Genomic DNA, 23,201 nt, shown 5'->3' with positions numbered 1-23,201 from the left:
ATGTGTAGGAGTGGGTATCTGTGGAAGCCAGAAGGTGTCAGATCCCCGGGAGCTGTAATTACAGGCAGTTATGAACTACCCAACACGGCTACTGGAAACTGAATTCTGATCCTCTGCAAGAATACCAAGGGCTCTTACCATGGAGCCTGCATCCCCAATTCTTAACGTGCTCACCCTCTCTCTCCTGCTTTGCCTCTCAGGCCAGGAAAACCTCTGCTCACGGGCCAGGACAGCAGTTCTGGGCCCAACCTCTGGAACTATAACAGGCCACCCTGTCTCCACAACCCAGAGGGAGGCAGCACCTTTGCCCCGGTTACCCCCACCCTTTCCTCTTCCCTCACTCCGGCACACGGTGCCAGCCAGCCCTCTATTCTAAGGGTCTTTTGTGTCCCTAACCCCTAAACACTTCAAAAGTCTGAGATGTTCCAGAACAAGACAGACGTGAGAGTGTGAGGGTATCCTGTTTCCCTAACTACTGCCTGGCAGACATGGAGCCCATGTCTAGTTAAGCTCAGAGCCCCATTTCTCCTGAGCCCTATGCTTCCTGGGCCCTACTTCCCACTGGATCTTGTTTTCCTAAGCTCCACACTTCAGGGCCTTTTTGTATACTGGCTTAATTTACCACCCAGCAGGGCCGATGCAAGGCATGGACTTCATCTCACTGGATGCCCACCACTTTCAGGAAAGTCTTCTTATGCACCCAGACGCCAGTGCCAACCTGGAGGTCTCCTCCAGAGCCCCTCTTCAGTTTTCAGGAAGGAGAGACGGCGCAGCACAAACAGGCTCACTGTGGGTTCTAGGCGTAGTGGGGGAGGCTGAGCCGGGATGTGCAGCCGCCTGAGAGGTAACAGCAGTGTGACTGGCACTACCCCACCCCTTCCACAGCCACTTAGGACCCGTCCACAGAGCAGGGGTCTGGGCTGTGAGGGCAGGGAAGGGGGAGAACGATAAATCTCCTCATTGGAGCAGCCCCTCCTTCACACTGGTACACAGACCGGTGGCTGAACCCTGGCCCAGCATGCCTGCCTTCACCACCACTCCCTCTGCCACATGCACAGGCTCCCACAGGTCCTTTTTGCTTATTTATTGAAAACAAACATCTGTGTGCTATATACAAGGTCCTACTCCCACATGGGTGGCAGGAAGGGCCAAGCTGGGCGGGAGAGCAAAGGCAGCTTGAGGGGGCAGGGAGGGAGCAGTGGCCCCTCACCTAGCCAGCAAGCCCAGCTTCTCCGTTCCTGCCATTCCACCAGGGCTGAGGCAGCCACATTCATGGCTTCCCATGGTAGCCTAACTTCTTCACAACAGCAGAGTGAGGGAGGCTCTTAAAGCAAAATAAGTAGGCAAGCTGCCACCTCCCCAACTGCAGTCTTTTCATGAAAGACATCTGTGCAAGATGCTGGCCTGGGTAGACTGGTGGCCGCTGCAGAGAAGGGTCACAGGATACTTGGGGCAGCCCATGTCACCCTGGGAAGGTGGATGGTGCTGGGCAGGGTAAGGGGCTGGGCCAGGACCCAAGGCTTTAAGGCAAAGCAGGGTGAGGGTGTGTGCAGCCCAGGGCCAGCCCAGCCTTTGGCACGATCGGGGAGGATGGTAGTTGGGAGGAGGGCGGGAGCCCTTTGGTCCTGAACCTGCCTTTCCAGGGCCTGGCATGTGTGACTGGGGCTACGGCCACCGCCTGACTTCTGCCCCAAACAGCTGCATCCCTGATGTGACTCTTGAACGTCAGCAGAGCGTATCGGTGTTGAAGGAGAGCTGGGCCTGGTGAGGAACGGAAAAAACGGAGCTTGGGAAGGCATCTTCAGCACCACAGGAGGAACTGGGGACTCTTACACTGTACCTGACCTTAGCTGGGTCCTGGCGCTCGCTCCCCTGAGCATCCTCTCCCCACAAAGTACTCTATGGTGTGTGGTCCTCTTGCCCAGTGTGGTAGTCACTCTCCCTAGTCTCTGGTTTCTTGCAATCCCCCCCACCGATCTGGGATCGTCAAAGTTTCCAGTGTGTTCTGGGCTCTGCATTCAGTTTTTGCCCATCCCAACTTCTGTCTCCACTCAAGGCCTCAACACGCAGGAGGCCCTGCCCGCCCCAGACCGGCAGAGAGCCTCAGGCCAAGCAGCGGTGCTGCTGGGAGGGTGGCGACCGCTCACCCGCTCTTCCTCGAAGCTGATGAGGCCCTCGTCCTCCGTGTCCAGGTCCTCAGGCTCATCGGCCACCAGTGCCCGGAGCTCTGTGGGTGCAGGGCGGGGCCGCAGCAGGCTAAGTAGTCCAAGGGGGGACGGCAAGGTGGATGGCTCAGCCTCTTGCTGCTCCACATTGTCACTTTGCTTCTTGGCGAAGTTCACAAACACCTGTGGACGGGTGGGTGGGCCACTGGTGAGTGAGTGGTGCAGGCAGATCCGAGAGGGCACCCTCACTGCACGCAGCACACTCACGTTATCCAGAGTGGTCTGGCTGACTGAGTAGTCCTCGATGCCCAGTACACCGACCACGTGCTCCATCTTGCTGAACACCTGAGCCAGCGAGATGTGCTCCGACTTGAGCTGATACTGCACCTTCGTATGGTGGCGTTCCTGGAGGAGGTCAGGGGCCGTCAGAGCAGGAGACGCGCTCACCCTCACCCCATCCCACTACACCTACCTTGAGCATGGCCTCTGGGAAGTTCCGGTTGAAGAACCGCACCACATCCTTCACGTTCTGGCTGCTTTTGGTCCTTACAGTGATCATGTAGCCGTCCCCAAACCTGGGGGGACACGGGTGTGGCCAGGAGCCCTGTGTGGTCTGATAGCTCGCCCGCCTTCTGCACCCCTGCTTGACTCACCTGTTCTTGAGGTGCTGGATACTCCCCAGGCAGCGCAGCCGTCCATTCACCATGATGGCCAGCCGTGTGCACACAGCCTCGCATTCCTCCATGCTGTGGGCAGACAGCACAGGCTGGCACCAGAGGGACTGCCAGAGGCTGGCCCACGGAGGGGTGGGGGAGGGGCACACCTGTGTGAGGTCAGCACCACTGAACGTCCTGTCTTGATGAGGTCCAGAATGAGGTTCCACAGGAAGCGCCGGGCCTTAGGGTCCATGCCAGTGGTGGGCTCGTCCTAGGGCAGGGGTCAGCTCAGCCAGAGACGTAGCCCGCCCAACCTGGCTTGCCATCTGTCCCTTGGCTTACCAGGAGTCCCACCCCAGGACTCACTAGAAAGATGAAGGCAGGGTACCCAATGAGAGCGATGGCTGTGGAAAGTTTCCGTTTGTTGCCCCCACTGTAGCTACCGGCTGGCTTGTCTGCACACTTCGTCAGCTCCAGCTTCTCCAGGGCCCACCTCACCACCTGCAGGGCCAAGCAAGGTACGGCTTGCAGGATTCCCACCAGCGCCAGCCCTCAGCCCTCACCCCTGCACGTGAACTTAGGGGCGCCGGGCAGCGGCTTGCCCATCCTCCTCACCTGCGCCTCATCCTTCCAGGGGATGCCTCGAAGCCGAGTATACAGCTGCAGGTGTTCGCGAGCCGTGAGCTCATCGAACAGGGCGTCGAACTGCGGGCAGTAGCCAAGGCTCTGCTGAACCTGGAGCAGGTCCTTGAGCACACTGGGGACAGAGGGTGATCAATACCGGACAATACGCTCACCCCACACCTGCCCTCCTGTACCCTGGAGCCACGGTCATCACACTCCTAAATCCACACACACACCTTTGCACCTGAGGGGCGGGCTCTCTCCCTCCCTCACCCCCTAACCCCGGCAGTCTGGAAGCAGTTACACATAGGCGCTCGTACAAACACACACACACACACACACACACACACACACACACACACACACACACACACACACACACACGCTTCCTTGTGTGCATCCGCGGCACAGGAACCCCACCTGTGTCCATTGACAAAGGCCTCGCCCCCTGTTGTGCTCTCATCTCCAGTCAACATCTTGAAGGTGCTGGTCTTCCCGGCACCATTGACCCCGAGGAGCCCAAAGCACTCTCCGGGGCGCACACCCAGGCAAAGGCGGTCCACTGCCAGGATGCGGCCGATCTTCCGAGACTTGTACACCTGGTCAAAGAGCCTTCCCACTCAGCAAAGGGTGGGGACTCCTGCCTGGCCTGGCTTCCCCCCACTGCTGGGCCCCACGACCCGCCCCATTCCCTCCCTCCTTTCCCACAGCTCAGGGCCCACCTTAGTCAGGTTCTCGATCTTGACCATGTCATTGTCAGCATCGCCACGGAGCACTCTTTGCCGCTCACTGGCCACGTCTACATCGTCTTCCACAGGTTTAGTAGACACAGGCAGACGCCTAAGGCAGTAAAGTTGGCAGGGCCTGGCCAAGCCACCCACCCCCACCCAGGATCCCCAGCACCACCCAACACGCTCCACTCACTGTGGCTGCCGTAGGAAGTTATATTGACACATGATGGTGAGAAAGAATCCCACGAAGCCCTCGACTGTCATGGCCACCAGTCCACGTGTGACAATGTCCCACTCAAACGGGGACTTCATCTTGTCAAACTGGCCTGTGGAACGGCTGGTTCAGGGCCCGAGAGCCTCAAGAGGTCCCAGTCACTCTTGGAACTTAAGAGTCAAGGACTAGGCAACCCCTCTGTGGCCCCCTGAAGGCCTGCACTGTCCCCCCAGAGCCAGACTCACCGATCTTGGCATAGTATTCGTTGATGTATTCGTTGTAGGCCATCTCCATGAGTCCGTGGCCCAGGTTGTAGTTGGGGAAGATGAGGAAGCAGCTTTTCAGGTAACTGTTGACAACCTTCAGATCCTGGGGGCCAGCCTCGGCTCAGCACTGCCGCCCCGGGCCACACCCTGCTGCCCACTCACCCTCACACTTACCTTGTCATGCTCAAAGAGCTGCAGAAGGAAGGTGGCCACTGTGGCCGTGATGCCAATGAAGAGGTTGATGACGATGAGGAACACGTAGGCTGAGCTAGGGACCTCAAACCAGAAGGAGGCCGGGTACATGATGGGTGTGATGGACCATCTGTGGACAAGCCACGGTGGTCACAGGGTACCCTGGCCATAGCACACACGTTCCATGCCCCTCCCCACTTTACCCTACCCATAGAGCAGGAACAAGGAGAGCACCGCGGGGAAGTTGGTGGGTGACGTGTAGGCCGGCAAGTCAAACACGAAGAGGATGATGATGCAGCAGGTGGCCGGGACCAGGTAATTGAGCTGCAAAGGCGAAGGCGGAGGGTGAGACCCAGGCGTGCGGATGGGAGTCAGGGACAGGAGGGGACCATGCGGGGGCACACCATGTCCCACACGTAGTTGGCTAGCCAGTAGATGACAGGGTTGCACCCGCTGACGAACTGCAGGTGTTTGGCCTTGGTGGATTTCTCGGCCACAAGGAAGACCACGAAGCTGGCCGGCACGAAGGACATGGCCACAATGATGAAGATGGCGATGACCACGTCTGTGCCCTGCAGTCTAGGAGGACAGCACTCAGCTCCAGGAGCTGTCAGGACCCGGCAGTCCTGCCCCCCTCCACTCGGTCTGCCTCACTCACAGGTAATCCAGGGAGAGGCTAGCACTGGTCTTGTTCATGGGGTGGTTGGTGACGGTGATACCTGCACGGGGAAGGGCAGCGTTAGGCCCTCGTGTCGCTCCAGCTCAGCTGCGTCCCCCATCCCTCGACCCTGGCTCTCCTTACCGTAGGCTGCTGGATTGCCCTTGCTTTTGGGTAGGTTTGCACGCAGAATGGCATTGTTGAGGCTGTTGAGGTAGGTGGGCATGCTGTGGTAGCCCTTGTTGTTGTAGAGCACCTGGGGAGGGGCGAGGGCCTCAGCGAGGATCACAGGCTTCGAGTCACTAAGCTTAGGACCAGGTGCCCCAAACCCCAAGGCAGCAACCTACCTGGGCCACCCTCCGCACTGCAATCTTCCGGACCATGAGAGGGGTCCGGGTACCAATGGGTGCTGGGATGGACTTCTGGATATTACCAAAGGTGATGGCTCCATAGCTGTGTGAGGCAGACAGGAGGGGACAGGCAGGAGGGGCGCTGAGGCCTTGCAGCCGTCGGCACGGCACCCCCGTTCACAGCCCCTCCAGGCCAACTCACCGGTGCAGTCGGAAACGGTCAGAGGTGAAGAGCAGGTACTCGGAAACATTGTGGCCGGTGATGTCAGTCAGGATGTCCCCCGTGACCACTCTCATCTGGGGTGGGTGCCCACCCACACTGCTGGGGCACGAGAAGCCCGTGCCCTGTGCAGAGCAGGTACAGCGGACCGGCTCGTGAACCAGGCGTGGCAGAGAAGGCGCCCACGTCCACGTCTCTGTGGGCAGAGTGCAGCACAGTGAGATGGGTCACTCATGCCAGTGTCCCCAGGAGCCCTCCGTGAGGTAGTACCTGGTCCAGCAGTAGGGGGCAGGGACGTATTCCAGGCTAGCAGTGAATCCTCATCCGGGGACAGGGGTGAGTCGGAAGGGGCGGGCGAGGGTGGGGGTGGCACGAAGTTGGACAGTGGCAGCCCCTGTGTGAAGGACTCCAGGCACATACTGTCGAAGAACCGTGCGGCCAGCAGGCGGGACTCTCCACTGCTCAAGTTCAGCATGGGCCCCAGGGAGCCGTTGGCTGGAGACTTGAGCACACAAGTGGCACCCACACCAGAGGGCAGCCGGAATGTGCTCACCAACTGCTGGGGGCTGGCATCAGGTGACAGCCGTAATCTGAGGACACAATAGTGAGTTAGGGGCCGTACACCTCCACTCTTGCCCTGCCCTGTGCTCCAGCTGCAGTCCACGGCCTCACCGGTACTCGCGGCGTTCCTCATTGGCATAGGGGATAAAGTTGCCACGGGGCTGGGTATAGTTGTGGTACTGAGAAGGCGACAGGACCAGTGGAGGCAGGTCACCTGGGGGCAGGGGAGGGGGACACTGAAGCCTGAGCAGATCCACTCCCCGATGCCAGCCCCCGGCCCCCGGCCCTTGTTCTCTCTTCCCCACACAGAGAGGGCCAAGCTTGTGGGGTTGGACTCCCCAGGAGACAGAACCTTCTCGAGAGCCCCTGAATAAGGTTCAGAGTGTGAGGAGAGGAGTGAGGGCTGTTCTCCAGGGGGCTGGGAGGAAAATGAAGCCAAGACTAGCAGGCCAGAGACCAGCTCCGCCCCATGCCACACGGGGCCAGGCAGCCTTACCGATCTCAGGGACAGACAATGCCACAGTCATGGCCACACAGACGAAGAAGGCAGGCAGCAGAATCTGGGAGCAGAGCGCTTTGGAGTTCCGGCGAGCACAGTGGAAGCGCTTCACCAGGAGCCCATGGAACTGCCGCATCTTCAGCCACCAGCCCTCTAGCTTGCGGCTGCCCTGGCCTACCCGAGCCAGGGCCTCCATTTCAGCCTCTGCAGAGAGGCGGGGGTGAGTAGCCAGGACCATGCCACCCTTCTGGACCCTCCCCAGCCTCCCCATTAGCTTCCACCTTGTAAGCTGACACTGTCTGGGTCCTGCAAGTTGTCAAAGAGGGGACGGTAGTCACCGTAGCCGTCGGTGTAGCCAGCACCCTCATCCCCACGGGCGGAGCCCACAGAAGATGCAGACTGCAGTGAAGCCTGGGACTGTGCCAGCTCTGAGCACCGAGCCAGGTTGCCTGCTTGACTCTCCACAGCCGTCAGGCCCTCTGCCCCAGGCAGTGCATCCTTCCGGGACTCCTTCACATCTGCAAACAGGATCAGTGAGGGAGGCGGGGAGGGAGGGCTTGGGGCCACGCCTCTCCGGAACATCTCAGTACCTCGGTCGGTCCCCAGTGCGCACCCATGACGCCAGTCCCCGCCCTGATCCAAGCCTCTAGTTCACACACCTATTCCCCGGGAGGCCGTGCTACCACACCATCCACCACAAGCCTATCCTGACCCCGCTTCCAGAGGCCAAGGAGAAGCAATGTCCCCGGAGCCTTCTGTGGGTAGATCGGACTGATCACCAGCCTTGGGTGCTCTTACCGGCCTCACTATTCTCCAGTGACTGGTCTTCTTCAGACACCTTGAGGAACACCTCCTCCAGGGTTGTGTCCATCAGCCCAAAACTGCTCAGATGCAGTGCGTCCAGGCTGTGCTCCAATTGCTGCAAAGAAACTGGGTGAGGCCAGTGCCATGGAAAGCGGGCAGTGACTTGTCCATCTTTCCCACAGGCCCATCATGTCCCCAGGCATCACACCCAGCCCTCACACCTGAAAGAGGCGCTCGAAGGCCCCTTTCTTGACAGCCTCGCTGGGCAGGATGTAGGAGAGCTCGGTGCTCGTGTCTGACACCAGCAGGGAGGAAGCCACATGCTTGCGGATGAACTGGGACACTTGCATCTCTGAGCAGTTGCTCAGCTGAGGACGACCTGAGGGGCTGGAAGCCATCCCTGGCTCTGGGAAGGAAGGAGGAGCAGAAGGGGATGAGAGGCTGAGGAAGGAGGGCCCTCGGTGGGTAAGCGTCAAGATGAGGCTCAGAAGTGTCCCAAGTCCACCAGTGACTCCATCATGGTAATGATGAAGTGAGGGTAAGGTTGCACCCGTCCTAGGTAGGGGGCCAGGGGGCAGGGAGGACAGTCTCAGCACGGACCTTGGGAGGTGCCAGGCTCCGCAGGCCGCTTGACCAGTGTGAGGCGGTAGCCATCGCCGTAGGCACCCTTGAGGAAGAGGGGAGAGCCGCAGCATTTGAGCTTCCCATGGGAGATGATGGCAATGCGGTCCCCCAGCAGGTCGGCCTCATCCATGTGATGGGTGGACAGGAGGATAGTGCGACCTGGGGCGGGAAACACCAAGATGAGGGCACATACCGGGGCGGGCGGACATACCCACGCCCACCATGCCAGCCTGCTGTCCTGCTCACCCGGCTTGTACTTCAGAATGAGGTCCCAGATGGCACGTCGAGCATAGGGGTCCACGCCAGCTGTGGGCTCATCTAAGATAATGGCTCTAGAGCCACCCACGAAGGCAATGGCTACTGAAAGCTTGCGCTTCATGCCTCCAGACAGCGTCTGTACCAGCGAGTGGCGCTTGTTGGAGAGCTCCAGGTCCTCGATCATCCTGTGGACCCGACGGGAGGGCAGTGGATGAGAAGGTGAAAGACCAGGTGAGGGTAGAGTGGAAAGTGGAGAGCTCTCATCCCGTTCTCACCCCTTCTCCACCCGAGCATTCACAGCATCTGCCTCTGCTCATGGCCAACACCCCTCTGACACCATGCCCTTGTGGGACGTAAAACCACACCAGGAAGTTTGGTGGGTAGAGCAGGTTGAGACCCGGGAGACTCAGTGGGCAAACACCTGAGGCTTAGGCAACTCCTCACTCCCTGCTGGACTCATGACTTAGAACATGTGCCATGTTTCTCACATAAAAGAAATATGTCCCATGGTCAAATTGGCCCAAAAACAGTTTTCCTGCTAAGGAGGTATCCAGAGGCCCTGAAGGCTTAGCCAGTAAGTCTCCCTTCCCAGACACTCCTCCCTGCAAAAGGTATTTAATCTTAGGTCGGACCCTGTAAATGGGGTTACGCATCCATTTTCTGTCATGGATGGCTAATAAATGATAAGGTTAAATGTGGACTGTCACTTTCATCAAGACCCACCATGAGGAAGCTGGGGAAGGCCTTCGTCTACAGACGCACAGCACACCTCTCCCATGGAAGGCCCCTCTGTGCTTCCAGCCTGACCACAGCAAGCTAAGGACGATCACCGCTGGGACAAGCCGGACTCCCCCCGCCCCACCCCTGACTCCATTCTTGGCTCTTCTGCGACTCCCAGCAGCTGGCCAAGAATCTGAGAACCCCACGTCCCCAGCTTCATAGCAGGCCTCAGGACCCCTGAAATGTCTCAGGCTTTCCCACGTCTCCCTGACGAGTGGGATAAGCAAAGTCAAACTTCCTGTGTTCTGCATCCCCAAGAGGTGGTGCCCAGCAGTGGGGCGGGGCAGATGAGGTCCTGTTTGTCCCTCACTACACTCACTTGTCCATCTCTTTGCGGATCTCCTCTTGTGCCATGCTTTTGAGGCGTGAGTAGAACCAGAGGTGTTCCTCCACAGTGAGCTGGTCAAAGAGCACGTTGTGCTGTGGGCACATGCCCAGGTTCTTACGGATCTCATCCATCTCTGTGCGGATGTCGTGGCCATAGATAGTGGCTGAGCCCGACGTGGGTGGGAACAGTCCAGTCAGGATAGACCTGGAGTGGGGAAAGTGGAGTCACAATCTACCATATCCTAAGGGACCCTGTCCTCCTGTCCCTAAACACTCACATGGTAGTGGTCTTGCCAGCCCCGTTATGGCCTAGGAAAGAGACCACCTGGTTCTCGTAGAGATTGAGGCTCAGTTTGTTTAAGGCCAGCTTCTTGTCATTTTTATAGACCTTGGTGAGCTTGTCCACGCAGACGACCAAAGGCAGGTGGGTGGGCTCCTCCTCCATACCGCGAGTCTCCTCTGTATCAGGGCTGAGTCAGCAGGACAGGGGCAGCACCAAGGCCCACCTCAGACCCCCAAACTCAGCACCCAACCCAGTCAACATTCTGACCCTAGCCTCACCGAAGTGCCGGCTCTCCATGGCACAGGCCTGGTCCTCCTCCATAACGCTGAGGCGTGGTGCGTGTGCCCATGGCCAGCTCCACTCCCAGGTCTCTGTCCGCCCACTGCCCAGCCAATAGGACTTCTGTAGTGGGAAGTACCAGGGCCGGGGCAGCCCATACATACCTGGGGGTCCAGGAGGGGAGAGCTGACCAAGGGCCTGGAGGTGACTATCCCCCACAGGGCCAAATGCCACAGACAGGAAGGCAGAAGCCCAGCGACCGTTTCCCACCCTGCTCCCTCTACAGACGGCCTGTACCTGGGTGCACAGCCTCAATGTACCAAGTGAGTACGCCATAGACCACTGTGTCCACCATCAGCATGGTGACAGCAAGGAGCAGGTTGAAGTCATCCCCTTCCACTGGGGACTGGCTGAACGTGTGCCACTGGATGCCCACACCTGCCACTTCATACAGAGCAAAGTACTTGGAACCCAGGCCGAAGGCTGTTGTGGACATCAGGGACTGAAGAAAGACGGGTGTCAGTAGGTGGGCTGGAGGTAGACACCCTATCCTGGCCCTGCCCGGCCACAAACCTCACCGCAATGCACTTCTCGAAGGCAGTGATCTTATCGTGGGCTACTTCCTCACGGATTGCTACATACATGTAGGGAACGTAGCTCAGGAAGTAGATGATGCCGCCGCAGGCCGAGGCCAACTTGGCCTTAGAGTACAGCACAGACACCAGGAAGCTGCAGTGGAAGGCCACAGAGCTGTCAGCCCCGAGACCCTTGGCTCTTGGCCTGCAGCACACTTGGGCTCCCCTGTGGGGCCCAAGGGAGCTCTAGGAGAGGGTCTGCCTATTTTTAGCGGTTTCCCCGCTCCCCGCCACACTCACCAGAACATGATAGTGGCCACAGCATAGACAGCAAGGAAGAGCCATATGATGAGCACGTGGCTGTGCATGAGGACCTGGCCATACTTGAGGATGGCGGTCAGGGCTGTCACGGAGATGGACAGCTGCACAAAGCCCGTGATGAACCAGGCCACCCAGTGCACGGCGTTGTTCAGGCCCATCGTCTTCATCACCTGTGGGGTGGCAAAGGTTCCTCAGGGCAGAGACCGGAGGAAAGGGCTGCGCTGCTCCTCGAACAGCCCACTGTGGGTGTCCGCAGCCGCCCCGACCCACCTCCTTTAGCCGATGCTCTTTCTCCGCCACGATGTGCTGTATGGTCATGGCCACAGAGTAAACCCAGGAGATCACCATGCACAGTGGCATCATGTGCTCAATGACAAACAGGAAGCTGAGGGGAAACCGGTGTGAGGTGGGGCTCGGGCCTGCCGGAGACCCCCAAACCCCTGCAGGCTGGCACTCACTCGTCACGGGTGTAGCAGGGGTACGGGAACATCTGCACGTAGTTGCCGGGTTCGACCACGTCGTGCCCCACAAACGTGTTGATGATGGCACGTTCTATCATGTCTGTGGGTTGGAGGTGGTGTCAGGGCAAGACCAGGCCCCCTCGCATCCCATCTGGGCTCAGCACCTTACCCTGGATCCAGACGAAGCCGTAGAGGAAGTAGAAGCGGCCACCAGTGTTGGGCCCTGGACGCCAGTAAGCACGACGGATCTCGTTGGTTTTCTCGGTGAAGCTTGAGTTCTGGCGAATCTTGTAATGGACATGTGGGGGGAGGGAACCATCCTTCCGTGTCTGGAAAATCACGCCTGGGGACGGGAGGCTGATGAAGTGTACGGCCAGAGGGTGTGCACAGAAGGGGTGCGACACACCGTGCTGTGAGCACCCCAGGGGTGGTAATGGGACAGACAGAAAGGTGGAGCAGGACTGAAGGACAGGGCATGAGGCAGAGCCAGTGTTCGGAGTGTTATGGTAGCAAAGTGAAGCAGGCTATGGAGAAGGGAGAGACATAGGACATGGAGCTGGGGAAACAGGAGGGACAGGGTGGGACTAAGCTGCTGAGGGCATAGGTCTGTAGGAGACGGAGGACCTTGTGGGAGGAGGGAGAGGCACTCACTGGCAAATACTGTAACATTGTCCTGGTAGGCCTGATTGAGAGTGTAGTTCACGATGCTCTCCTCATCAGGAAACCCCTTGAAGATGTCCACACTCACCTGCAAAGGGGTTATCATTGGAGCTGGCCCTGAAGATGCCTGAGGGAGAGGGGACCACTGGGCTCTCCAGGCCCACCTTGGACATGAACTGGATCCAGCCACAGGCTGCATTGTCTATTGTGTCTAGCTGCTGCAGAAGGGCTGTGCCATTGGGCAGAGAAAAGTAGTCCAGGCGCAGAGCAGGGGGCAGCTCGTCCAGTGACAGGTTCATTGCTTCAGGGTGTAGCCGGAGGTCAGCCACGTACTGTGGTGAGAGTTGAGTTCAGGGTGTGGCTCAGACCTCTGTAGGCAGAAGAGCCCACCGCAGGTGCCCACCCACTTTGTACCCACAGCACCTGCTGCAGCCAGTGCAGATGCTGCTGCAGCCTGCCCTGCTCCAGGAAGCTCCGGATCTCTGCGGAGATGTTGAGCCAGACCTGGGCGTAGTGCGTCACGTTGCCCACAAAGGCAAAGGTCTCATTTGCCTGCAGAAAATGAAAGCTTGGGGTGAAAGGGCTGGAGGAGAGATCCAAGCCAGTCTGCGAGTCCTCCACTTTCCCACATGCCCAAGGGACCAACCCAGCTACCATCCCTACTCCAGCCAAACTTCTGCCCAGGTTCTGCATAATTTTCTACAGTAGCCATGTGAATTGTGAGTCCCACCTCAGCAGCCATGCACATGTTTCCCAGCCCCTTCCTCATATCCTTCCACGTGCCCCTAGAGCCCCTGATGTCTGGCCATCATTTCTCCCAAAGAAACCTGCACAGTCCAGACCTCGCCACGCCCACTTCCAGTCCTGGCTTATACTAGTCCAACAGATCCCCCCCCCCCCCAGGCTCCAGCGGTCCTCGTACCTGCTCATTTCTGCCACTGCTGTGTAGGGGAAGGGGTGTCTCTGAAGACAACCACCCTGGCTCAGCCAGCATGGCGAGGGATGAGGAACACTCTAGCCAGAGCAATTCATCTCTGCAGAAACTCTCAGGAGTTCCCAACGGAAAAGCTACCAAGTGCCACTGCACCCCCAACCCTTGGACACCAGGCACACCAGCACCTAGATTCATGAGGTTAAGCTTAACTCTTAGCAGTCCTACATAGAGTCCAGCCTGCAGAGCCCTCACTCCAGCTTTTGCTGGGCTTGTGCTCCTGCTGGGGAGACAGGCACAACTCATGTCCCAGATGTGCCAGACCACACACCTTGAGGATAACATGGTCAGCTTCAGAGCCTGCGGGTGCATACAGGATTTTGGGGTTGCTGGTCATGAGGTGCACAAGAAGGCCCAGGTTCCGTTGTTCTTTGCTCGTAAAGCCCAGTGAGCTCATGTTGCCCCTCCGGAGTGCTTCAGGCTCAATGGTACTGGCAGAGACAAAGCACAAGGAACAGGGCAGGGATGTCAGGAGCAGTGAGATGGGGCTCTGGGGATGGCTTACAAACATAACATCAGGCTAAGGCAAGGTGTCAGGTCAGGCATAGAGTGGACTTAAATGTCAGGGCAGGGGGCTGGAGAGATGGCCCAGTGGTTAAGAGCAGTCACTGCTCTCCCAGAGGTCCTGAGTTCAATTCCCAGCACCCACATGGTGGCTCACAACCATCTGTAATAAGATCTGATGCCTTCTTCCGGTGTGTGTAAAGAGAGCAACAGTATACTTATATATAATAAATAAATCTTAAAAAAAAATGTCAGGGCAGATAGCACATGGGGCCTTCAGAATGGAGTCTATGCAAAGGGCCAAGTGATGGTCTCAAGTCCCCAATGCCCCATGACTCTACCCCTCCCTCGATCCCTTCGTTGCTGACCTACCGGTTGTTGCCACACAAGATGGGCTGCAAGCCAGCCCAGAGCTGCACAAAGGCTGAGCACTGGCCTTGCAGAGTGTCCGGAGAGGCTGGGGTGACAGGTGACTGGGTGCCCTCCTCAACGGTGGTGTTGGGACCTGTATTTGCCCCTACCCCGGTGCTGTTGGCCGGGCCACTCGGGCTGCCAGCTTGAGGTGCGGGGGCCCGGCCAGCACAGGCACCTTGAGGCAGCAGCAGGGCAAGGGCTGATAGGACATCCACATCCTGTAGAACCTTCTGGACATCCAGCAGGTCCCCTAAGAGTGCCTGCAGACTCTGTGGGGACGGTGCCTGCGGCTGTGGATCTGAGCCGTTGGGGACATTGAAGCCCAGCTGAGGGGAAAAACGGGCATGTGGAAAATGTAGGCTAGGGGACAGGTGAACTTGGTTGGAGGTGGCTCAGGGAGGTGACTAAGATCAGGAGTGGGACAGGGGGTTATCAGCAGGGGACAGTGCTTGGGTAAGATGAGGGAGGGCTGCAGTTTGGGAAGTCCTGGCTAGGGCTAGAGATAGAGTCTGGACTGAGAGATGGGCAGGAACTGAAGCCTGAGATTGTGTAGATGGCACTGACTGCTCAATGACAAGCCGTCCCATGCATGGCCTAGGAGCAGGAGCCTCTCCCGTCCTCAGGCTCCAAGCACCTCCGCCAGGCTGGTCAACAGGTTTGCTGGCCAACTGGCAAGCAGGGCCTCACCTGCTGGGCAATCTTGGCTATGTCCAGCTGGTTCCGGAGCTCAGTGGCTAGATCACTGAAATGCTGGGCACGAGCTGTAGCCTGCCCGCTGCAGACAGCATCCCGGTAGCCCTGAAGGTCTACCTGATGACCCTCAGGCATGGTAAGAATCCGGCCCAGCTCCCCAGAGCCTGGAGCACATGTGAGTTGCTCCAAAAGGGCAGGAGCCAGCAGCAGCTCCTGGGGACAAGGCACAGGGGACTGGTAAAGCTTACACACCAAGAAATGAGCAAGGCCCTTCCTAAGGCAGCACAAGACCTTGCTGTGACCATCCACTGCACTGGCTCTGTGCTGGGGTGCACTGGAGTCGCTGTCTGGCCTCTGCTTTCCCATACACACCACAGGTCCCCAGAATTTATGTGTAACTAAGGAAGAGCCTTTCCTTCCACCCCTCTCCCAGAGTCAGGCGCCTCACCTCCATTTGGAACAGAGGATTGCTACCCAGGTGACTCCAGGGCTCCTGCTTCCTGAGGAACCCCAACTTTCCATCCAGGTCAGGTAAAGGACCAAAAAGCAAGCGATAGACCTGCATTGTGAGGGGTCTGGCTCAGCAGCAGCTCCAGAGCCCTGAGAGGAGCTCAGGTACACTTGGAGTGCCCTCCCCACTGTAACCAGGGGTGATGGGGGAAGCAGAGGGGCGTGGCTACCAGGGATACTTGCCCGCCTCACCTCAGAAGGGTCTACACGCCTCACCTCAGAAGGGTCTACACGGGCAGCCAGGAGGGCCTGGGCCGTGCTGTTGGGCAGTGACAGGTTCTGCATCAGGAAACGCCAAAGCTCTCTTTTGTCCCTGGCCACCGAGTCCAGAGAGAAGGATGAAACTAGACAGGCAGGAGGATGGGACTGAGAGGCCAGCTCCAGCTGGGGCTAAGATGTCCCAGATAGGCTACAAGCAGAGCTACCAGCACTGCCCTGGACCTGCCTCAAGCACACAGGTAAGGAGCAATGTGGTGCAGACACAAGGTCCCAGGGCCAGAGGCGGACCATGACCCAGAGTGATGAGGCAGGCTTCCAGTGACATCAGTGCTTACCCTCCCAACCCCCCAAGTCATCCCTATACAGGGCACACCTGCAGGTCTAGCTGAGCGGCTCTCCCAGGTGCCAGGGCCCGAGCTGAGGGCCTCCAGACGTTGGTGCAGTGCCTCAAGCTCTGAGCCCAGGCTAGGTCGCTCTGGGTCAAACAAGTTGCTCTCTTCCACTACATGGTTGAGGCGTTCCAGAAGCTGGGTGACCCTGGAACAACGTAAGACATCAGCCATTGCTATGGGGTAGGGGTGGGGGAAGCTGCCTCCCAAGGCATGGGGTAGGGGCACTCACGTGGAGTTGGCATACTGCAGGAAGCCAAACTCATCACGCTGGCCATCAGGGCAAAGCGACTGCATGACAGGCAGGATGCCGGCCGATGTCAGCGGTGCTGCCGTGTAGAAAGCTGGTGGGATCAAGAATGAGGGAGACAGGGCCAGAGACATTCAGAGACAGTCAGGAAGGACGAGAAGCTTCAAGCCGACTAGGGTTGGGGCACAGAGCACCTGGCCCCAAGCTGTGCTAAGGCAAATGACTCTGCAGGCCAGAGGTCAAAGGGCCACCTGCCAACCCCTCCCCTGTAAGCCCCAGCATATCACTCCTTAGCCTGTGCGATGCTCAAATGCCCCAACTATCTCCCCTTCCAACAGAGTCCAAGGTAGCACATGAGGCACCCCTTTGGCAGTGACCTCTGACCTCTCGGGCCAACCGGTTAGCAGAGTGAGTGCAACAGCCCTGAGGAGTTTGAAGGGAAAATTGCAGGCCATCCCAGCCTCATTCAGGCTATCCCAGGCCCAACCCAGGAACCCCACCCTTATAAAGCATAGCCAGGCAACTTCACGGATACCCTGTCAAGAAGTTACTCCAGTGGCTTGACCAGGATACCAACTATGGCCCAAGTGGCCAGGCCCTTCACAGCCCACCACCCTGAGTCATAAGCCAGCCTTTCCTGACCACAGGTGGTGACTTCTATAGGACCCAGCTGCTAGGAGGATGTTAATGCAAGCAGTAGGGGTGCTTAAGCTGCACCAGGAGGACCTGCCAGGCCACCTGAGCCAGCAAGGAGGAGATGGCTGCTCACTTACAGACTGCATGCAGGCCGGCCGAGGAGGACAAGAGACCATGCAGGGTGGGGGCAGGTCAAAACAGAACAGAGGAGACTAGTGAGTGCCTGGTCCTCCAGAGACAGGCACTCCATCATTCACGGGCACCATGGCCAGCCATGACCTCCATCACCTAGCCAAGACATGTGTGGCCGGGACCACACAGGGAGCAGGCTCTCAAGCCATGGCCTCAGAGAGCCTTGGGATTGAGGACATGCTCAGGCTGACTCGTGCACAGAGAGGACTCTAATCCCTCCTGCCCACCCACGCACCCAGGCCGTGCCTGAACCTCACCTTCCTTCACAGAGATGGTGGGCTTCTTCTGCCGCAGTCCCAACAGGATGAAGAAGAGGACAAGGGGGATGAAGATCTCAAACGCCAGGACCCACTGGAAAGGGTGGGCCACGTGAGGCCATGCGCAGTCTGTCTACTGCCTGCCCAGGGCCGGACATGACGAACATGTGCTGGCCTAGGCTCTCCTGACCTTACTAAGGGTCAGCCTAGCCAGGGGTACCCAGGGGCTACGAAGGGTCAGCACAGGTTTCTCAGGTCCAGCCAAGGTTGTAGTCCCTCCCAGTGTACCAAGATGTTAAATGCTGTGTGGTACCACCAAATGGGGCCCCTAGGTTGTGCCTGTTAAACCATGGACCATATACCCTTTGAAGAGGTCAGAAGTCAGTCAGTTTGTGGTCACCTCCAACCCATTCATTCATTTATCCAACTCATCTTCTCCCTGCTGACTGCTAGGCCCACCGGGTATGATCCTGGAGGGCATCTTGGCCACATGAGCCCTGCTGTATCTCTCATCTCTTCTGATGAAGCAGCCTTGTAACTCTGTGCTGGACTCAGAGACGAGGCCTAGTGTGAGCAGCAGGTGACGAGGCCCAGCAAGTGACGACAGCACTGAGCCTCTGGCCAACGTGGAGCAAAAACATGTGGCAAAAATCCTCTTTTCCTGCCCTAACCTCTCAGGACTAGGCTGCCAAGGTAGACCAGAGGTGCCAAAACCCTGGGGGCCAGACTCACCCCTGTGCTGTGTGGAAAACAAAGGACTTTACCCATTCCTGCCCCCACCTTAGCTCAGGGAGGAAGGTCAGGAAATGTTCCGGGCAGCTCCTGCCCCTGAGATCCTAGGGAAGAGGGGTCCACCACCACAGAAGCCTCCATGGCTCTCCCATCTCAGGTCTCCTTCACCATCTGAAGCAGTCTCTAAAGCCCCTCCCAGGAGTGCTGTGGGGCCGTGCCCAGCCTGTCTCTGGCTGTGCCCAGTGTGCTCTGACAATAGCTCTCTGTGATCCAGAACACCCTGCTGTGTTGTCTATACGTACACCCGCCCGGCCTGTGCCAGCCTCCACCTCCTCTCCAGCCAGGATGGAGTCCAGGGCCAGCTGAGGGGGTGGTATGCACACCCAGGGCTGCAGGACAAATGTGTTTCACACATACAGAGTGGCAGGGGCCACAGCTCAAGAGACAGCCCTACCAACACTTGCCCCACCACCCCTGCCCTGGGCACCTCCACCCCTGCCCTGGGCACCTCCGCCCAAGTAGCTGCAGCACAGGCCAGGCCGTCTCCCCATCACTATAGCAACGGCTGCGCATGAGCTGCTAGGAGAAACAGTCCTAGCTGGGAGACAGAGGGCAACGGAGGGGCATCTGGTTACAGGCTCACAGCACAGGTCCAGCGCTACCTGTCTTACCTGGGTGACGGCCAGTGACCTAGGGACTCTGACTCTGCATGCTCACCCTGGGCCTGAGCAGCCTCGTGCTTGCTGGGATGGGGGATGGGGAGTGTAGCAGGTGATGCCTAAGTGTGATGTTAGCTTGCAGCACAGCTACTGGCGATCCTCCTAAGGGTGCCGGGGTGGACCCACGTCCCACGTGCAACTCGACAACAGGGCAGGGTAGTACTTGGGAGAAGGAAGTGAGAAGGGCAGAAGTCCTGTGGTCCCCCTACAGATCAAGGGCTTTGCACGGGGGCACCCCTGACACCAGCAAAGACCGTCTTCCTGGAGGAAGAAAGTCACTGCTGAGAGCTCAGCCATGGTTAAGGATCTGTGGTCTAATTGGTCTCTGGGAATGTTGAAGCAGAGAATCTGGGAAAGTCGTACAGGTCAACCCCGCCTAGCAGGCAGGGGTCAGTCCTAGGGAAAAGGCACCTCCACTGACTGTTAAGTCACCGGCCTCTTCTTCCTGCCTGGTGTGAGGCTCCTATCTGGTGCGGGAAATGTGTTTTGGCCTCTGCTCCCAAGCCCTGAGGGGTCTTCCTGACAAGCAACTTGGGGCGAGCACTAAGGCATGCCTACATCGTCACTCTGTATCCCTTTCCCCCAGGGACTCAAAAGCTATAGTCACAGGGCTGCCCTTTCAGACCCCACACAAGCCAGTCCCAGACAACCAGGACAGAGCATATGCCCAATTCTGGCTATTGGCCAGGGCCAGGTGCCCACAGGAATCCTGCCAGGCTGTGGTGGTGACTGCTGCCCACCCTGCCTACAGACCAGTTTCGTATGCATCTAAAGTACTCAAAGAAGAACACAGTGCTGCTGCCCAAGGGGTCCCTGGGTATGAGCTGGTTAAGGTCCTTCCTTTAGGTCCCTGTACTCTTGTCTCCACCCTGGAAAATCCCAAGGGCCCTCAGACACTGTGCTGGCCCAGGACTCTCTGGATGCCCTTGTCCTTCCTGAGACTGAGATGAAAACCAACACAGCAAACTCCATCCATGCCCTGCATCCTGCTCCTCACCCAGGACTCCTACCCCAACACTCTATATCCTGGCTGCCCTAGACTGTACCAAGAAACTCAGCAAAACCCAGCCCCCAGAGAGGCCCGAGGCAGAAGAAATCAGAGGAACATCCTCAGGAGAAACTGGCCCTAAAGGGTGAAGGGGTGCTGGGATTTGACAGGTTGAGTCCACACAAGGACATTCCCAGGGATGAGAGAGCAGGAGTAAGGTTGTGGACATGCCAGGATGGGCTAGAAAAGGAGACGATGAAGGGAGGAGAAGATGGTGGTGGTGGTGGAGGTGGTGGTCGTGTTGGTGTTACTGCTGCTGCTGCTGCTGCTGGTAGTGGTGGAGAAAAAGGAGGAGGAAGATGAGGAGGAGTAGGGCAGTAGCAGCGGCGGTGAGAGCTGTTTTGTACCAGCTTCAGCCTAAGGTGCTTGCCCAAGGGCAGAGTATCGGTAAAGGGAATGAAGAGACAGGTTCCTTTGGGGGCCCCAGAGAAGATGGGCCCAGATCTCGGAGTCCCTACGCTGAATGGTGTGTCCCAGCCAGCGCTCTGTCCCAGGAACCTGGGCCTCGCTCTAGCTGAAGTCCAGCGACCACCTGCCCCCACCCCAGCCTGCCAGAAAGCGCGGCGGAGGGCGCGGGCCCGTGACTCAGCCGTGTGCTGCGAGTGTCAGCGGACCAGGGCACAGCTAGCCGAACGCTCTGCCGGAGGCCCGAAAGCCCGCGGAAGCGTCCGGCCCGGTGCAGGGTCTCCTGTGGCGCCCTCCCGGGGTCTGCGCGCGCCTGGGCACTGCACGTGAACGCGGGGAGCGCACCAACAAATTGGGCGCGCGGCCTGCGAGCCCCTAAGGGCGGGCGCGGCTCGCTCACCGGGCTCCGGCGCTTCAGCGTCACGTTCTTCCAGAGCAGCAGCTGCAGCTGGTGCAGGAAGCCCATGGCCGGGCCGCGCTCCGCCGCCTCAGCGCCGCGGCCCTCTTCTCTGCGCGCCCTGCCGGGCCCCGCTGCCGGCTGCGCCGCTCGGCATCGCCCGCGCGGGGGCGGGGCGCTCGAGCGTCCTGGACCTGCTGCTCGCAGGCTCCGCCCCGGCGGCCGCAGCTACAGCGACTCGCTACCGCGCCCGCGCCCGCCGCCCCTGCTTAAAGGTGTCTCGGCGCTCCGGTAGCCGCCAGGGGGCGCCCAGGCCCGCCTGGCCCGGCCTGCCTGCACCTGCGCACAGCACCAGGCCTCGCTGCTCATTGGACCCATTTTGCTGTGTTCCCAAGATCCCTCACAGACCCCATCGAAACCAAGATCCTGGCTCGCACCTTGCCGAGGTCTAGGGAGAACCCGAGCACCCTATGCGTCTCTCAGGGGATTCCAAATATATGTCTCTAATGGGAGATTTATGCAGAGGAGTCCCCAAAGTGTTCTACTGTCCTGTTTGGAAAACTGAAAGAGGCTTGGTTACCATTAGGTTGACCCTCCTCGCATGTAGAGACAGGAAGTAGGGTCGATCACTCATTTAGAGGAGAGACATTGATCCATTAGGAGAATCCCATCAAGGCTCGAGGTGTGGCAGGCAGCCCAACAGCGTGACATGACTTAGATATTTAAGAGAGGAGCCTGGTGAGAGGGACCTTCACAAAAGCTTTCTGTGTTCCTTACAGACCTTAGAGTTCCTTATAGCCACTTGCTGATGAAATGACATTTGCCTATATTGTCAAAACGGAGAGCTGCAGCAGAGCAGCACGGTGCTCAGCTCGGGGAGGCAGAGATAGGCAGGTCTCTGAGTTCGAGTCCACCCTGGTCTACATAGAGAGGCCATATCTCAATAAAAGAAATAATAAAGAGCAACCACGCACCAAAAAGGCAGAGGCAGGAGGATCAGGAATTCAAAGTTCTCGTCGGCTATATAGAGAATTCAAAACCAGTCTGGGCAACATGAGACCCCATCCAAATTACACACACACACACACACACACACACACTCCATGCAGCTGTGAACCGAGCCGTTTTGAGGTCCAGGGTGTCATGCAGACATGTTTCTTACAGAGTTTTACTGAGTTTAGACTAAGTAAGATGCAGTTGCATGGGTCACTGCAGCGGACTTGTGATTTCTGTGCAAGTGAAGCAGATGCTCAGCAGACTGGGCAGCAGAAATGCTTACCAGGCATGAAGAGCTAGACACACCACGTGAAGGGCTGAGTGTGCAGAACTGGAAACTGCTAAAGGCGAGAGAGCCCTACTTCCGGCCTGAGAAAGTTAGGTTTATATTCGAAATGGGGCTGAGACATCACAAGTGTGAAAATTTACCACAGTCATCCATTGTGGCTGTCAGATGAGGCCTCACCCCATCTAGCCAGGCCGTAGCTCTGAAGGTGAGGGAACACAAAAGAGCAGGTGACTTCAAAAACAGGCTGTCCTTTATATAGATGGTTTACTTGCTACCCCAACACCACCCACCACCCTCCATATTCATGTAAGCCTAGCTTCTTTCTGCACCTGGAGCCTGGCGTTTGGTGGGTCCTTAGAAGCCTTTGCGTGTGGGCCTAGTGATAGTTACAGGACCGCTTTCTCCATATGGCCGGCAGGAGGCAGCAGAGGGCCACTAGCGCCTCAGATGGCCTGAGGACTGAGTTGGAAGGCTGCACATCAGCTCGGGTTTTCCACCTGTGAATAGGAGGGTGGAGGCTGTGTGGTGTTTAGCCTGGGACGTGCAGTTTTCTCTTAAAGCAAATGAAAACCGTCAAGCACTAAAGTGTCCCACCACTTTCTAGCTCCTTCTTTGAGGAGAGGTCCCTCCTGGGCTGATGGAAGAGGACACAGAACTCCACCCAGCCCCCAGCCTCAGGACACTTCCTTCTCTCCAGTTAGCCCATGAGGCTAGGTCAGGGCAGGAAGCCATGAGCAGGCCTTTCCCACAAACCACAGGAGGAGGGGAGCTTCCTGCCTGTACTGCCACCCCTTCCCCAGACAAACCCAAGCCCCAGCCCACCCCAGGAGTTCAACCTGTCACACACCCATAGGCTCGCCCCTCATCTCCTCCCCACACTCCCAGCCCAACACATGTGGGCTCGTGCAGCAGGCTCTTCAGCGAAGGATCTAACGGCTCCCTCTGCCAGCCCTCAGAAATCATACCTTTCACACGGGACACCCCTCCCACCTGAGACCTGTGACATGTGGCACCTCCAGCTGCAGCTGTGTTTGACCTCAGTTCTCAGATCT

The 23,201-nt window shown here is 58.2% G+C and overlaps 1 protein-coding gene across 7 annotated transcripts; it reads right to left on the bottom strand.

Moving 5' to 3' along the window:
• Nucleotides 1–1,069: 1,069 nt before the first annotated feature.
• On the bottom strand, nt 1,070–21,030 carry Abca2 (ATP binding cassette subfamily A member 2). Of its 7 annotated transcripts, none has more exons than XM_087654600.1 (48): nt 20,868–21,030; nt 17,564–17,657; nt 16,461–16,572; nt 16,213–16,376; nt 15,813–15,964; nt 15,559–15,669; nt 15,105–15,323; nt 14,376–14,743; nt 13,771–13,930; nt 12,932–13,060; nt 12,673–12,840; nt 12,500–12,596; nt 12,018–12,191; nt 11,846–11,948; nt 11,658–11,772; nt 11,367–11,557; nt 11,070–11,220; nt 10,789–10,993; nt 10,491–10,655; nt 10,208–10,388; nt 9,922–10,134; nt 8,811–9,007; nt 8,541–8,723; nt 8,162–8,346; nt 7,935–8,055; nt 7,418–7,654; nt 7,134–7,340; nt 6,749–6,851; nt 6,347–6,666; nt 6,059–6,272; nt 5,854–5,959; nt 5,651–5,762; nt 5,507–5,567; nt 5,253–5,427; nt 5,057–5,172; nt 4,831–4,978; nt 4,636–4,759; nt 4,370–4,502; nt 4,168–4,285; nt 3,866–4,044; nt 3,437–3,578; nt 3,188–3,322; nt 2,989–3,092; nt 2,819–2,911; nt 2,638–2,740; nt 2,433–2,570; nt 2,148–2,348; nt 1,070–1,761 (listed from the first exon to the last, which is right to left on the bottom strand). In XM_087654600.1, exons 1-48 carry the CDS (start codon nt 20,931–20,933, stop codon nt 1,726–1,728), a joined length of 7,329 nt encoding a protein of 2,442 aa, XP_087510726.1. In that variant the 5' UTR covers nt 20,934–21,030; the 3' UTR covers nt 1,070–1,725.
• Between the last annotated feature and the right edge of the window lie 2,171 nt (nt 21,031–23,201).

The sequence above is a fragment of the Rattus norvegicus genome, chromosome 3 (genome assembly GCF_021556685.1).
Source record: "Rattus norvegicus strain SHRSP/BbbUtx chromosome 3, alternate assembly SHRSP_T2T, whole genome shotgun sequence".
Lineage (NCBI taxonomy): Eukaryota > Metazoa > Chordata > Mammalia > Rodentia > Muridae > Rattus > Rattus norvegicus.
Note: the sequence above shows the minus strand (reverse complement) of the source record. Positions and strands in the feature narration are given on the sequence as shown.

Coding starts and splice junctions, on each gene's coding strand:
- Abca2 (XM_087654600.1), bottom strand. CDS start 20,933: ATGGGCTTCCTGCACCAGCTGCAGCTGCTGCTCTGGAAGAACGTGACG. Junction 14,744..15,104: donor TAGCCAAGATTGCCCAGCAG/GTGAGGCCCTGC, acceptor TTTTCCCCTCAG/CTGGGCTTCAATGTCCCCAA. Junction 9,008..9,921: donor ATCCGCAAAGAGATGGACAA/GTGAGTGTAGTG, acceptor TCGGGTCCACAG/GATGATCGAGGACCTGGAGC.